At 47.3% G+C, this 17,280-nt stretch overlaps 1 protein-coding gene across 33 annotated transcripts in view; it reads right to left on the bottom strand.

The window, feature by feature from the left end:
• The window catches only part of LOC137412882 (tripartite motif-containing protein 54), a 68,201-nt gene that overhangs the window by 38,085 nt on the left and 12,836 nt on the right, over positions 1-17,280 (bottom strand). For 10 of the 33 annotated variants that reach the window (XM_078773814.1, XM_078773819.1, XM_078773817.1 and 7 more), the window contains exon 2: positions 10,380-10,552. In XM_078773814.1, the coding sequence (XP_078629940.1) occupies positions 10,380-10,552 (173 nt within the window). Of the gene's footprint in view, positions 1-10,364; positions 10,553-17,280 lie in introns of all 33 variants that reach the window. The other 23 variants (XM_078773811.1, XM_078773813.1, XM_078773825.1 and 20 more) reach the window with 3 other exon arrangements.

Raw genomic sequence — 17,280 nt, 5'->3', positions numbered from 1 at the left:
ACCGTAACAATATATATATATATAAATATATATATATACATATATATATATACATATATATATATATATATATATATATATATATATATATATATATATATATATATATATATATATATATATATATATATATATATATATATATATATATATATATATGTATATCCGGCATCCTGAACAATTTATAAATTCCTGCCCTAACCAGCAGGGGGCACTGCATCAGCCTCAGCCAATGATGCTACCCCGCAGCCTTGTGCTGCATACGAAAGAAGAAGAAGAAGGAATCACTTAATTGTTTTTTTGGTAAATTGTAAAATTGTCAGCAGTGACATTTAAAATAAACTGAACTCTGGGATTGTAATTAAATGACGACAAAAATTAATATGAGGAAATTGATTTGAAGAAAATTGGTTGAAAAAAAAGAGGAATTTCTCCCTATGGATGTCACGGGAGATGAATCGGTGATTGGTACTTGTGTGAAACGAACTATATTCATACCAAGATACCATCGTTCTACTGCAGTGTTTTGGCTTTCACTGCAGCTCCGCTATCAATATCATGGATATCTGCACATAGGTGGGAAATGAAGATGTGTTTGGAAATTTGCATGGAATGTGCAGTGTGTGGAGGTCAGTGTTTGTGGGAATGGGAGCGGAAGATTGGAGAAAAGTTTCATCTGTGAATTTAATTATTGACATTGTACGTGTGTTTAATGCTTTAGTACCTAGTGTAGCTACAATATTTACATAAATACATGTGACTTTGTTAAATAGCATTATATTGATCAACAAAACAGGTTTGCTTTTAATTAGTTTATTTACAGAAATGGCTTTTTCCCCCAAAAAGGCATTCTCCTTTGGTCACCAGCTATCTGTTTGGTCACAAGAATCAAGGGTGTAACTAGAACGGTACTCGGTAGAACGGTACTCGGTATAGAGCACATACCATAGAGCTCTATACTCGGTAACTAGAACGGTACTCGGTATAGAGCACACACTCGGTAACTAGAACGGTACTCGGTATAGAGCACATACTCGGTAACTAGAACGGTACTCGGTGTTGAGCACATACTCGGTAACTAGAACGGTACTCGGTATAGAGCACATACTCGGTAACTAGAACGGTACTCGGTATAGAGCACACACTCGGTAACTAGAACGGTACTCGGTATAGAGCACATACTCGGTAACTAGAACGGTACTCGGTATAGAGCACATACTCGGCAACTAGAACGGTACTCGGTATAGAGCACACACTCGGTAACTAGAACGGTACTCGGTATAGAACACACACTCGGTAACTAGAACGGTACTCGGTATAGAGCACATACTCGGTAACTAGAACGGTACTCGGTATAGAGCACACACTCGGTAACTAGAACGGTACTCGGTATAGAGCACATACTCGGTAACTAGAACGGTACTCGGTATAGAGCACATACTCAGTAACTAGAACGGTACTCGGTATAGAGCACATACTCGGTAACTAGAACGGTACTCGGTATAGAGCACACACTCGGTAACTAGAACGGTACTCGGTATAGAGCACACACTCGGTAACTAGAACGGTACTCGGTATAGAGCACATACTCAGTAACTAGAACGGTACTCGGTATAGAGCACATACTCGGTAACTAGAACGGTACTCGGTATAGAGCACACACTCGGTAACTAGAACGGTACTCGGTATAGAGCACATACTCGGTAACTAGAACGGTACTCGGTGTTGAGCACATACTCGGTAACTAGAACGGTACTCGGTATAGAGCACATACTCGGTAACTAGAACGGTACTCGGTATAGAGCACATACTCGGTAACTAGAACGGTACTCGGTATAGAGCACACACTCGGTAACTAGAACGGTACTCGGTGTTGAGCACATACTCGGTAACTAGAACGGTACTCGGTATAGAGCACACACTCGGTAACTAGAACGGTACTCGGTATAGAGCACATACTCGGTAACTAGAACGGTACTCGGTATAGAGCACACACTCGGTAACTAGAACGGTACTCGGTATAGAGCACATACTCGGTAACTAGAACGGTACTCGGTATAGAGCACACACTCGGTAACTAGAACGGTACTCGGTATAGAGCACATACTCGGTAACTAGAACGGTACTCGGTGTTGAGCACATACTCGGTAACTAGAACGGTACTCGGTATAGAGCACATACTCGGTAACTAGAACGGTACTCGGTATAGAGCACATACTCGGTAACTAGAACGGTACTCGGTATAGAGCACACACTCGGTAACTAGAACGGTACTCGGTGTTGAGCACATACTCGGTAACTAGAACGGTACTCGGTATAGAGCACACACTCGGTAACTAGAACGGTACTCGGTATAGAGCACATACTCGGTAACTAGAACGGTACTCGGTGTTGAGCACATACTCGGTAACTAGAACGGTACTCGGTATAGAGCACACACTCGGTAACTAGAACGGTACTCGGTATAGAGCACATACTCGGTAACTAGAACGGTACTCGGTATAGAGCACACACTCGGTAACTAGAACGGTACTCGGTGTTGAGCACACACTCGGTAACTAGAACGGTACTCGGTATAGAGCACATACTCGGTAACTAGAACGGTACTCGGTGTTGAGCACATACTCGGTAACTAGAACGGTACTCGGTATAGAGCACACACTCGGTAACTAGAACGGTACTCGGTATAGAGCACATACTCGGTAACTAGAACGGTACTCGGTATAGAGCACATACTCGGCAACTAGAACGGTACTCGGTATAGAGCACACACTCGGTAACTAAAACGGTACTCGGTATAGAACACACACTCGGTAACTAGAACGGTACTCGGTATAGAGCACATACTCGGTAACTAGAACGGTACTCGGTATAGAGCACACACTCGGTAACTAGAACGGTACTCGGTATAGAGCACATACTCGGTAACTAGAATGGTACTCGGTATAGAGCACACACTCGGTAACTAGAACGGTACTCGGTATAGAGCACACACTCGGTAACTAGAACGGTACTCGGTATGGAGCACATACTCGGGAACTAGAACGGTACTCGGTATAGAGCACACACTCGGTAACTAGAACGGTACTCGGTATAGAGCACACACTCGGTAACTAGAACGGTACTCGGTATAGAGCACACACTCGGTAACTAGAACGGTACTCGGTATAGAGCACATACTCGGTAACTAGAACGGTACTCGGTATAGAGCACACACTCGGTAACTAGAACGGTACTCGGTATAGAGCACATACTCGGTAACTAGAACGGTACTCGGTATAGAGCACATACTCGGTAACTAGAATGGTACTCGGTATAGAGCACACACTCGGCAACTAGAACGGTACTCGGTATAGAGCACACACTCGGTAACTAGAACGGTACTCGGTATGGAGCACATACTCGGGAACTAGAACGGTACTCGGTATAGAGCACACACTCGGTAACTAGAACGGTACTCGGTATAGAGCACACACTCGGTAACTAGAACGGTACTCGGTATAGAGCACACACTCGGTAACTAGAACGGTACTCGGTATAGAGCACATACTCGGTAACTAGAACGGTACTCGGTATAGAGCACACACTCGGTAACTAGAACGGTACTCGGTATAGAGCACATACTCGGTAACTAGAACGGTACTCGGTATAGAGCACATACCAGGTAACTAGAACGGTACTCGGTATAGAGCACACACTCGGTAACTAGAACGGTACTCGGTATAGAGCACATACTCGGTAACGAGAACGGTACTCGGTATAGAGCACACACTCGGTAACTAGAACGGTACTCGGTATAGAGCACATACTCGGTAACGAGAACGGTACTCGGTATAGAGCACATACTCGGTAACTAGAACGGTACTCGGTATAGAGCACACACTCGGTAACTAGAACGGTACTCGGTATAGAGCACACACTCGGTAACTAGAACGGTACTCGGTATAGAGCATATACTCGGTAACTAGAACGGTACTCGGTATGGAGCACATACTCGGTAACTAGAACGGTACTCGGTATAGAGCACATACTCGGTAACTAGAACGGTACTCGGTATAGAGCACACACTCGGTAACTAGAACGGTACTCGGTATAGAGCACACACTCGGTAACTAGAACGGTACTCGGTATAGAGCACATACCATAGAGCTCTATACTCGGTATAGAGCACATACTCGGTAACTAGAACGGTACTCGGTATAGAGCACACACTCAGTAACTAGAACGGTACTCGGTATAGAGCACATACTCGGTAACTAGAACGGTACTCGGTATAGAGCACATACTCGGTAACTAGAACGGTACTCGGTATAGAGCACACACTCGGTAACTAGAACGGTACTCGGTATAGAGCACATACTCGGTAACTAGAACGGTACTCGGTATAGAGCACATACTCGGTAACTAGAACGGTACTCGGTATAGAGCACACACTCGGTAACTAGAACGGTACTCGGTATAGAGCACATACTCGGTAACTAGAACGGTACTCGGTATAGAGCACATACCATAGAGCTCTATACTCGGTATAGAGCACATACTCGGTAACTAGAACGGTACTCGGTATAGAGCACACACTCGGTAACTAGAACGGTACTCGGTATAGAGCACACACTCGGTAACTAGAACGGTACTCGGTATAGAGCACACACTCGGTAACTAGAACGGTACTCGGTATAGAGCACATACTCGGTAACTAGAACGGTACTCGGTAAAGAGCACACACTCGGTAACTAGAACGGTACTCGGTATAGAGCACATACCATAGAGCTCTATACTCGGTATAGAGCACATACCATATAGCTCTATACTCGGTATAGAGCACATACTCGGTAACTAGAACGGTACTCGGTATAGAGCACATCCTCGGTAACTAGAACGGTACTCGGTATAGAGCACACACTCGGTAACTAGAACGGTACTCGGTATAGAGCACATACTCGGTAACTAGAACGGTACTCGGTATAGAGCACACACTCGGTAACTAGAACGGTACTCGGTATAGAGCACATACTCAGTAACTAGAACGGTACTCGGTATAGAGCACATACTCGGTAACTAGAACGGTACTCGGTATAGAGCACATACTCGGTAACTAGAACGGTACTCGGTATAGAGCACATACTGGGTAACTAGAACGGTACTCGGTATAGAGCACACACTCGGTAACTAGAACGGTACTCGGTATAGAGCACACACTCAGTAACTAGAACGGTACTCGGTATAGAGCACATACTCGGTAACTAGAACGGTACTCGGTATAGAGCACACACTCGGTAACTAGAACGGTACTCGGTATAGAGCACATACACGGTAACTAGAACGGTACTCGGTATAGAGCACATACCATAGAGCTCTACACTCGGTATAGAGCACATACTCGGTAACTAGAACGGTACTCAGTATAGAGCACACACTCGGTAACTAGAACGGTACTCGGTATAGAGCACACACTCGGTAACTAGAACGGTACTCGGTATAGAGCACACACTCGGTAACTAGAACGGTACTCGGTATAGAGCACACACTCGGTAACTAGAACGGTACTCGGTATAGAGCACATACTCGGTAACTAGAACGGTACTCGGTATAGAGCACACACTCGGTAACTAGAACTGTACTCGGTATAGAGCACATACTCGGTAACTAGAACCGTACTCGGTATAGAGCACATACTCGGTAACTAGAACGGTACTCGGTATAGAGCACATACTCGGTAACTAGAACGGTACTCGGTATAGAGCACACACTCGGTAACTAGAACGGTACTCGGTATAGAGCACATACTCGGTAACTAGAACGGTACTCGGTATAGAGCACACACTCGGTAACTAGAACGATACTCGGTATAGAGCACACACTCGGTAACTAGAACGGTACTCGGTATAGAGCACATACTCGGTAACTAGAACGGTACTCGGTATAGAGCACATACTCGGTAACTAGAACGGTACTCGGTATAGAGCACATACTCGGTAACTAGAACGGTACTCGATATAGAGCACATACTCGGTAACTAGAACGGTACTCGGTATAGAGCACACACTCGGTAACTAGAACGGTACTCGGTATCGAGCACATACTCGGTAACTAGAACGGTACTCGGTATAGAGCACATACTCGGTAACTAGAACGGTACTCGGTATAGAGCACACACTCGGTAACTAGAACGGTACTCGGTATAGAGCACATACTCGGTAACTAGAACGGTACTCGGTATAGAGTACATACTCGGTAACTAGAACGGTACTCGGTATAGAGCACATACTCGGTAACTAGAACGGTACTCGGTATAGAGCACACACTCGGTAACTAGAACGGTACTCGGTATAGAGCACACACTCGGTAACTAGAACGGTACTCGGTATAGAGCACATACTCGGTAACTAGAACGGTACTCGGTATAGAGCACACACTCGGTAACTAGAACGGTACTCGGTATAGAGCACATACTCGGTAACTAGAACGGTACTCGGTATCGAGCACACACTCGGTAACTAGAACGGTACTCAGTATAGAGCACACACTCGGTAACTAGAACGGTACCCGGTATAGAGCACACACTCGGTAACTAGAACGGTACTCGGTATAGAGCACACACTCGGTAACTAGAACGGTACTCGGTATAGAGCACATACACGGTAACTAGAACGGTACTCGGTATAGAGCACATACCATAGAGCTCTATACTCGGTATAGAGCACATACTCGGTAACTAGAACGGTACTCGGTATAGAGCACACACTCGGTAACTAGAACGGTACTCGGTATAGAGCACACACTCGGTAACTAGAACGGTACTCGGTATAGAGCACACACTCGGTAACTAGAACGGTACTCGGTATAGAGCACACACTCGGTAACTAGAACGGTACTCGGTATAGAGCACATACTCGGGAACTAGAACGGTACTCGGTATAGAGCACATACTCGGTAACTAGAACGGTACTCGGTATAGAGCACACACTCGGTAACTAGAACGGCACTCGGTATAGAGCACATACTCGGTAACTAGAACGGTACTCGGTGTTGAGCACATACTCGGTAACTAGAACGGTACTCGGTATAGAGCACATACTCGGTAACTAGAACGGTACTCGGTATAGAGCACACACTCGGTAACTAGAACGGTACTCGGTATAGAGCACATACTCGGTAACTAGAACGGTACTCGGTATAGAGCACATACTCGGTAACTAGAACGGTACTCGGTATAGAGCACATACTGGGTAACTAGAACGGTACTCGGTATAGAGCACATACTCGGTAACTAGAACGGTACTCGGTATAGAGCACATACTCGGCAACTAGAACGGTACTCGGTATAGAGCACACACTCGGTAACTAGAACGGTACTCGGTATAGAGCACATACTCGGTAACTAGAACGGTACTCGGTATAGAGCACATACTCGGTAACTAGAACGGTACTCGGTATAGAGCACACACTCGGTAACTAGAACGGTACTCGGTATAGAGCACATACTCGGTAACTAGAACGGTACTCGGTATAGAGCACATACTCGGTAACTAGAACGGTACTCGGTATAGAGCACATACTCGGTAACTAGAACGGTACTCGGTATAGAGCACATACTCGGTAACTAGAACGGTACTCGGTATAGAGCACACACTCGGTAACTAGAACGGTACTCGGTATAGAGCACATACTCGGTAACTAGAACGGTACTCGGTATAGAGCACATACTCGGTAACTAGAACGGTACTCGGTATAGAGCACATACCTCCGCCAGGCTGAAAAGTTTATGTTGTGTATCCCACTGATAGGCCTGATCTGGATTCGGACCTGAACCAAAATCTAATCGGCTTGTTCTCGTCACCAAACCAACTCGTCCACCAAGTTTCGTCATAACTCGTCCACAACTTTTAAAAATATGTTGTATATCGTTTTGGGCCCGATCTCTCAATGGTGAAGAATCACTTCAAAATTAAATAATTCTCACATCCGAATCCATATTCAGATTTTCACCAAAATCGAATCATTTCGTCGGTGTCACATACACAACCTGTCCACCAAATTTCGTCTGAATCCGTCGACAACTTTTTCAGATATCCCGCTATGTATCGTTTTTGGCCCAATTTCCCAATGGTGAAGAATCACTTCAAAATTAAATAATTATCATATCCGAATCCATATTCAGATCTTCACCAAAATCGAATCGAATCGTCCTTGTCAGACACACAACCTGTCCACCAAATTTAGTCCGAATCCGTCCATAACGTTTAGAGATATCCTGCTATGTATCGGTTTTAGCCCTATGTTTGTTACTTGTGAAAATCGAAGAATTGAATCGAATCTTTTTCATTGATTGAATCGAAGAATTTCATTTGATCGAATTGAAGAATTTTGAAGATTGATCGAATCTACGAAGAATCTTGAAGAATTGATCATTTCATTTTCATTGAAAATTGATTTTCATTTCATTTTTCATTTCATTTTTCATTTCATTTTTTTCATTTTTTTTTTCTTTTTTTTTCATTTTTTTCATTTTTTTTTTCTTTTTCATTTCATTTCAAAAAATTTTCATTTTTCATTTTTCATTTAAATTTTCATTTCATTTTCATTTCAATTTCATTGAAAAATTCATTTTCATTGAAAATTTCATTGAAAAAAAGAATTGATCATTTCTTTTCAACGAAGAAAAGATCATTGATCGAATCTTGAAGAATTTCAAGAAGAAAAAGAATTTCATTGAAATTCGAAGAATTGAATCGAATCAATCGAATTGAATAATTTTGTTACTTGTGAAAATCGAATCGAATGGTCCTTGTCACACACACAACCTGGACACCAAGTTTCGTCCAAATCCGTCCATAACATTTTGAGATATCCCGCTATGTATCGGTTTTAGCCCTATGTCCCAATGGTGAAGAATCACTTAAATATTCTACTAGCCGGATCCGGATCTTTACCAAAACCTAATCAATTCGTCCTCGTCGCATACCGAACCTCTCCGCCATATTTCGTCCGAATCTGTCTGCAACTTTTTGAGACATCTTGTTCACAAACAGACAGTGGTGAAAACATAACCTCCGTCCACCTTCGGTGGTGGAGGTAAAAACACACCTTACCAACTATATGCCAGCGAGTTTGCTTCCAATTCCAAGGAAAGTGATGGAATTCATAATTGCTACTAATGTCGTCTTTCTTGTTTTCAAAAAGTCTGATCTCTGATTTATCAGTTTAGATTCTGTTCCCATCATTCAGCACCGGACATGCTTCTGCCCCTCTCCCAAGAATGGATGGAGGCCTTCAATGTAAAAACAAGAGTCTAGGACTGTCGTGCTGGACATATATCGGGCTTCCTGGTTTCCAGGGCAAGTTCTCTACCTGTGCATTGAAGGCCACATTTATTCCTAGATTTCTGACTTGTTTCTGAAGGCCAGAACTCACTCATGAAGTCAACGTGTTGCCGCCAATTGAAACCCTCTCCTCCTCCGTCCCAGTGGAGGCCGAAGTACCCCAAGGCAGTGTTTTGGACCCACTGTTGGTCCTCATCTCAATGAAACACCACTCCGATGCTCTGGAAAACTCTCTCTTCCTTTTTGCAGATGGCTCAACATTGTCTCATATCCCATCTCTCTGCTAGGCAGACAGCAGCTGCCCCTCTCTTTGCTGATATGGAAATTATTGGACACCGGTCAGAAAAATGGACCATGTCCAATCCTGGATAAGCTCCCTGTCTCCCTATCGCTCCCTATCAAATGAAACCACCTGTATATTTCCTCAGACATCCATTGGAAGAGATTGAGTCTCCTGAACGTCTCGACCTCACCATCAGCCATGACCTTTCCTGGACCATGCACACAGCAAAGCTGGGCCCCAAAGCCAACTGCAGACTCGGCCTCCTCCATAGATCCAGGTCTTTCCTTGGGAAATCGGAGTTACTCACAATCTACAAGGCCTTTGTAGCTCAACGGAGTACTGCTCTCCACTAAGGATTGGCGCCCCAGCATCAAACATATCTCCTGGATTCTGTGGAATCTAAGACGGTCAAAATTACTAGAATCTTCCACGATGAAGCAGAAACACAAGGTCTGTTGTTCTCACATTGCAGGCAGGTAGGTATAAGGCAGGTGGTCTTTCTCCTTTCCACCGTGTATTCTCCAACATTGCTCCCACTGCTGTGTCAGTCCTCCGGCACTCCCTCCCTACTCCAGGATGCACTCGTTCTTCCAGTAACAAACACCTAGTTAAAATTCCAAAGTCCAGGCTGACCGCACACCTCAACTCTCTAAATACTCACATCTCCCGACGATGGAACTACCTTCCAGAGGCAACCTGTTGAACGAATCCTTATAACAACCACAAACAACACAAGCTACAGGAACTCGCAAAGACACCTTTGACCGGCGTACTTGTTCGTTGATTCCTGCTTGTAAATGTCAATGATATTCTCGACGAGCAGGTTTCGCTGCAGACCATAGACACCATGGCGATCAAGCACGACCTCGTGGCGACAGGATGGGCAACGGAAGCGCCCACCTGAGCCCACACTCGTACCCCGAGACTGCCAGAAGGGATTGGAAGCCTTGTCAGAAAAGAAAGAAGAAAAACAACACAAGAAATGTTGAAGGGTAAATTTGCTCCTTAAAAATATTCTAATATGTACAGTCACGTGAAAAAGTAAGGACACCCCATGTAAAGTTTTGACTTTTTCAACATATTTCAACATACAGCTATTTGATCTTCATTTCAACAATATTGATAGATAAAGGTGATATAATATAACAAATATCATGAAACATTTACATTTTGTAGTCCATTGTATAATTTAAATAAACATAAATGCAAATTTCGCATGTAGAAAAAGTAAGTACACCCTTGGCTCTAATAGGTGGTATTGCCCCCTTTGGCAGAAACAACCTCAAGTAGGCGTTTCTTATAACTGTCTACCAGTCTCTGACATCGACTGGGAGAAATTTTTGCCCGCTCTTCCATGCAGAGTTCTTTCAGCTGTGCGATGTTTGAGGGGTTTCTTGCATGCCCAGCTCGTTTCAAATCACACCCCAACATCGCGATGGGATTTAGATCCGGGCTTTGACTTGGCCATTCCAGAACCCTCCATTTCTTTCTTTTCAGCCATTCCTTGGTGGATTTACTGGTATGTTTAGGGTCATTGTCATGTTGCAAGGTCCACCTTCGGTTGAGCTTCAACCTTCCGACAGATAGCCTCACGTTATCCTCAAGCACCCTCTGGTGCAATGAACAATTCATAGTGGATTCTATGATGGTGAGCTGCCCAGGCCCTGATGCAGCAAAGCTGCCCCAAACCATAATATTTCCACCACCTTGCTTTACAGTTGGTATCAGGTTCTTGTGGTCAAATGCTGTCTTTGGTTTTCGCCAAACATGTCTTCTGGTACTGTGGCCAAATAGCTCCACCTTTGTCTCATCTGTCCAGATCACATTGTTCCAGAAGTGCTGGTCTTTGCCTGGGTGTTCATTGGCAAAATTTAGTCTTGCCCTGATGTTCTTTCTGGACAGCAGATAGTCAGGTTCACTATGTTTTTTCGTTCAAAATTTTGGTAGATTAGCAAAACTATACATTTTTGGAATATTCAGAGCATGAGGAATCCAAAAATTAATGTTTGCATTTGCGTAGACACCTTTGCGAAAATGACCCTCAGGACAGTGATGAAGATCTGTAAAAGCATATTCCTGAACGGTATAGACCCAGTAGATCCTGTGTATAGGACTTATAGTTCAATCTGATACTACCTATAACTTCCTATAACAACCTATAACTTCAAAGGACTTGCAATATCATGTATTATGTAATACAGTTATATCACAAATATAAAGACAATGGTTTTCAATTACCTTTGTTTGTTGCTTTTCTATAATCCTGAGCACTATTTTGAGGCCTTTATTGGATTCCTTAACCCAGAAAACATAGGATTAGCATATTTAATTAAGTCTCTAGGTTGACTAGAAGCCGAGATCGCGCAAAATATGTATTTTATGGCGGCCATTTTCAAAATCCAAAATGGCGGCCATGCAGGTGTCTGTGCAAATGCCAACATTGATTTTCAGATTCTCCATGCTCTGAAGATTCCAAAAATGTACAGGTTTGCTAATCCCAAAATTTTGAAAGAAATTATATTTGTTAACATAGTGAACCTGACTAAAAGGTTTCCTCCTGGCACACCTCCCATGTAGATCAAATTTGTGCAGCATCTTTCAAATGGTAGACTCGTGCACTTTGACATCAACAGTGGCAAGAGCTACCTGTAGGTCCCCTGATGACATTCTGGGGTTCTTGGAGACCTCTTTCAGCATCTTGCGGTCTGCTCTCGGGCTGAACTTGTTGGGGCGGCCTGGCCTGAACAAGTTGGCAGTTGTTTGGAATCTTCTCCACTCGTAGATGATCTTCTGGACAGTCGAATGATTGATTTCAAATTGTTTGGAGAACTTTTTAAATCCCTTCCCAGACTCGTAGGCATCTATAACCTTCTTTCTGAAGGCCTCAGAGAGCTCTTTTGATCTAGGCATGGTGACGCCGCACACTTCAACAACAAAGAGTAAACCAAACTAAATGTCTGAGGTTTAAATAAGACAGGTTCCTCCAAGATCCTCTCTAACGATGTTCTAATCATTTGCACCTGAGCTGGTGCACCTGATTCTAATTTTAGGTATTTGAAGTAGTGATAAATGTAGGGGTGTACTTACTTTTTCCACATGCGAAATTTGCATTTATGTTTATTTAAATTATACAATGGACTACAAAATGTAAATGTTTCATGATACTTGTTATATTATATCACCTTTATCTATCAATATTGTTGAAATGAAGATCAAATAGCTGTATGTTGAAATATGTTGAAAAAGTCAAAACTTTACATGGGGTGTACTTAGTTTTTCACGTGACTGTATAAATTTTACTTTATACAGTTTACTTCAAATATTTGTTTTTACTCCCGCCAGGGAGTAATGCATTCACTCGTGTCTGTGTGTGTGATCGTGTGTTTGTGAACAAGATATCTGGAAAAGTTCTGAACGGATTTGGATGAAAGTTGGTGGGATGATTGCCCTTGGGATAAGGAAGAATTTATTAGTTTTTGGTGAAGCTCAGGATATTATTCCAGATCCAGGAATTTTTTGAAGGATTTTTTACCATTGGAAGATAGAGCTCATTTTTTTTAACATTATCTATATATATAAAACACAGTTTGTGTGTGTGTGTGTAATGTTACCGATAGACTCCTAAACGGAGAGGCTTACGTGCTTGATATTTGACATAGACATGGCCATTGAGCGTGGGACGAACATGGCCGAACTCAAAATATTTGATGATCCATATTTTTTATTCATATTTACCTCAGCGCATTTCAGCGAAGTACCCGCTAATCTCAGCCGGTTCCAGAGCAGCTCGCTGATTCGCTCAGAGCGATCACGTGATGTTCCATTCCCGCCGCCAGACTGATTCGCTCAGAGCGATCACGTGATGTTCCATCCCGTCACACGTCACTTCACCTTTTATGCGATCGTTTTTTGTATCGATTTTGTGCGATATGAATTAAATGTCTTTGAAACAGCTGTGAAACGTCTTTCCACAACCTTCCGTAACCGATTGGAGCAGTTTCTTGCCGCACAAAACGAGATCCGCGAAGCGAGTTGGTCGAGTCGTGCTGACCAAGATGGCGACACGGCGGCTTCACTTTTCACGGAGTATGAGCGTTCTATATATTTTCAATTCAGTGCGCCCGTGATTTGTGGCATAGACATGACCATTGGGCCTTCACGGTGTAATTTGTGCGAGGCTTTTGTCCAAGTGAGCTTGAGTCGAGAGGGTGAATGTACGGGTTGGGAATGTACGGGTCTCCCTTCCCCCGCCCGGCAACGCCGGTACTGGAGGACGTCACAGGATCGGTGAGTCTCCAAAATCCGCTTCGTGCTGTTGCGAATATGCAGGACTATGTCCGATTGTTGTGCTGCTCTCCGACCATGAGAACTGCAACGTCATTGTTGACTGGCCATCCCCTTCCCTCCCCCTTCCCCCTCCCCCCTCCATCCCCCCTTCCCTTCCCCCCTCCACCCTACCCCTCCCCTTCTCCCCTCCCCCTCCCCCTCCCCTTCTCCCCTCCCCCCTCCCCCTCCCCTTCTCCTCCATTTTCCCCCTCCCCCTCCCTTTTCCCCCTCCCCTTCTCCCCTCCGCCTCCATTTTCCCCCTCCCCCTCCCCCTCCCTTTTCCCCCTCCCCCTCCCCCTCCCTTTTCCCCTTCCCCCTCCCCCTCCCTTTTCCCCTTCCCCCTCCCCCTCCCTTTCCCCCTCCCTCTCCCCCTCCCTTTCCCCTCCCTCTCCCCTCCCTTTCCCCCTCCCTTCCCCCTCCCCTCCCCCACCCTTCTCCCCTCCCCCCCTCTTCTCCCCTCCCCCCCGTTCCCCTCCCCTCCCCTCCCCTCCCCCGCCCAGCAATGCCGGGTACTTCTGCCGGGTCCCCCCTCCCCCTCCCCCCTCCCCCTTCCCCTCCCCCCTCCCACCCCCTCCCCCTCCCCCCTCCCATCCCTCACCTCACCCTCCCCCCTCTTCCCTCTCCCCTCCCCCTTCCCCCGCTCCCCCCTTCCCACTCCCCTCCCCACTCCACTCCCCTCTCCCCCCTTCCCCTCCCCCTTCCCCCCTCCCCTCCCCCTTTCCTCCCCTTCTCCCCTCCCCCTCCCCCCTCCCCTTCTCCCCTCCCCCTCCATTTTCCCCTCCCCTCCATTTTCCCCTCCCCCTCCCTTTTCCCCCCTCCCTTTTCCCCCTCCCCCTCCCTTTTCCCCCTCCCCCTCCCTTTTCCCCTCCCCCTCCCTTTTCCCCCTCCCCCTCCATTTTCCCCCTCCCCCTCCCTTTTCCCCCTCCCCTCCCTTTTCCCCTCCCCCTCCCCTTCTCCCCTTCCCCCTCCATTTTCCCCCTCCCCCTCCATTTTCCCCCTCCCCCTCCCTTTTCCCCCCTCCCCCTCCCCTCCCCCTCCCCTTCTCCCCTCCCCCCTCCATTTTCCCCCTCCCCCTCCCTTTTCCCCCTCCCCCTCCCTTTTCCCCTCCCCCTCCCTTTGCCCCCTCCCCCTCCCCTCCCTTTTCCCCCTCCCCCCTCCCCTCCCTTTTCCCCCTCCCCCCTCCCCTCCCTTTTCCCCTCCCCCCTCCCCTCCCTTTTCCCCCTCCCCCCCTCCCCTCCCCCTCCCCTCCCTTTTTCCCTTCCCCCTCCCCCTCCCTTTCCCCCTCCCCCTCCCTTTCCCCCTCCCCCCTCCCCATCCCCCCCCTCTTCTCCCCTCTCCCCCTCCCCCTCCCACTCTTCTCCCCTCCCCCCCGTTCCCCTCCCCTCCCCCGCCCGGCAATGCCGGGTACTTCTGCTAGTATTCTATATATTCTATATTTAACATTGTGATATGAAAATAGTTTTCATATTTGTTGTAAATGTAGTTTAGACTCGTGGTTATGCGTTAGAGCGGTGTATTTTTTTTTAAGCAGCGTCGTCTTCAATGTTCATTTTTTTTTCTAATAAAGATATATTCTGTCATTTTAAAACCACCAAAGTGTGTTTCAGGTTTCCCCGTTTCATAAAATGTATCGTTTGATACGTATAATGCTTTAAAACTGTTTTTTTGTTTGTTTGTTTGTTTTTACCTCAGAAGAGATATTGTAGCGGTTGCCGCTGAACATACACAATCGCCTTACACCTGCCGAGGATGCAACCATGGAGCGATCGCTGTGCCGGGCTCGCCCAGACCGCCCGGAGATGCTCAGTCTCGCCTTTCCCGGGCATGCCCGGACTCGCCCGGCCCGTCCAGCGACACCCAGTCTCGCCATTCCCGGGCATGTCCAGGCACGCCCGGCGACACCCAGTCTCGCCGTTCCCGGGCATGTCCAGACTCGCCCAGGTCTCCTGGACACGCCCAGTCGCGCCTTTTAAGGGCAAACGCTCCGGCATGAGATATTCAAGTGCTTGTATATAATGCTGCCCGATAAACGGGCTTTTCAGTTTACCCGAGTTGATTTGATGGAATAAAGAAACTCGGACGAATTCCAGCTTTTTGTCGCGTCCATTCTTTCGATTCGAGTTGGAGCACAGCTCCTTCATTGGTGACCTACCGACATGGACAGGTAGTTGCCCTCAAACTGCCTACCTTCTGGGAGGCTCACGCGGCGGTTTGGTTCACCCAGGCGGACTCCCAGTTCGCCCTGCGAGGCATCACCGCCGACGACACCCGCTTCCATCATGTGGTAGCAGCACTCGGCTCAGCCACCGCGGCCCGCGCCCTCAGCCTCCTCCAGCACCCGCCAGCCGCTGACAAGTACGGCGCGATCAAGCAGCTCCTCCTCGATGCTTTCGCCCTCTCATCGGCGAAACGCGCACGGCGCCTGCTCGACCTGCCTGAGCTCGGCGACACGCGCCCGTCCGAGCGAATGGATTACATGCTCTCGTTGCTCGGGGAGCACGCTCCGGATTTTCTTTTTCAAGAGCTGTTCCTCCGTCAGCTGCCTAGCCAGGTACGCTTCGCCCTGGCAAGCACGCAGATCACGGATCCCCGTGCCCTCGCCAGGGAAGCCGACAAGATCTCCTCGGCAGGCTAACGCATCGAGGCAGCGACCTTGAACCTGCTGCCATCTGAAGCAACGCCCATGGCGCCCGAGCACCCGGCACGGTCGGCGGCCGAACTGCCGGCGCAATTGGCGGCCGCTACGCTGCGCCGACCGCCTCCAACACGACGACCGGGGCCTACACCTGACCAGGCGTGGTGTTACTACCATGCCAGGTTCGGACAAAAGGCCCGGACATGCCGACCCCCGTGCACTTTCGGCAAGTCGGGAAACGGCCGGGCCGGCGTTCATTACCAGCCATGAGCGCCGGCCACACGGGCAACTTACTTTTCATCAGGGACAAAGCGTCCGGACGGCGCTTCCTGTGTGACACCGGCGCCCAACTGAGCGTCATACCCGCCTCCGATCAGGACAAGCAGTCCGCGGTTTGCGGCCCCTCCTTGGTGGCGGCCAACGGATCGGCCATCCGCACCTTCGGCCCGCGCAACGTCACCCTCTGCTTCGGCAGCCAGCGCTTTCATTGGACTTTTGTGACCGCAAGCGTGCCCATGGCTCTGCTGGGCGCCGACTTCCTCTGCGCACACGGGCTGCTGGTTGACGTCAAATGGCGTCGTCTCGTCAATGCCGAGACCTTCAACTCCCTGGCATGCACGTTGAGCAGCTCCGCGCCGACCGAGGTAGCATGCGCCCTCCCGGCGGCGAACGAGTTTGCTCGCCTGCTCGCGGAGTTCCCGGCCCTCACGCGG

This window comes from Myxine glutinosa, chromosome 3, assembly GCF_964187855.1.
Source record: "Myxine glutinosa chromosome 3, kmMyxGlut1.1, whole genome shotgun sequence".
NCBI classification, from domain to species: Eukaryota; Metazoa; Chordata; class Myxini; order Myxiniformes; family Myxinidae; genus Myxine; species Myxine glutinosa.
The sequence above is the reverse complement of the archived record's forward strand: the minus strand, read 5'-3'. Positions and strand labels throughout refer to the sequence as shown.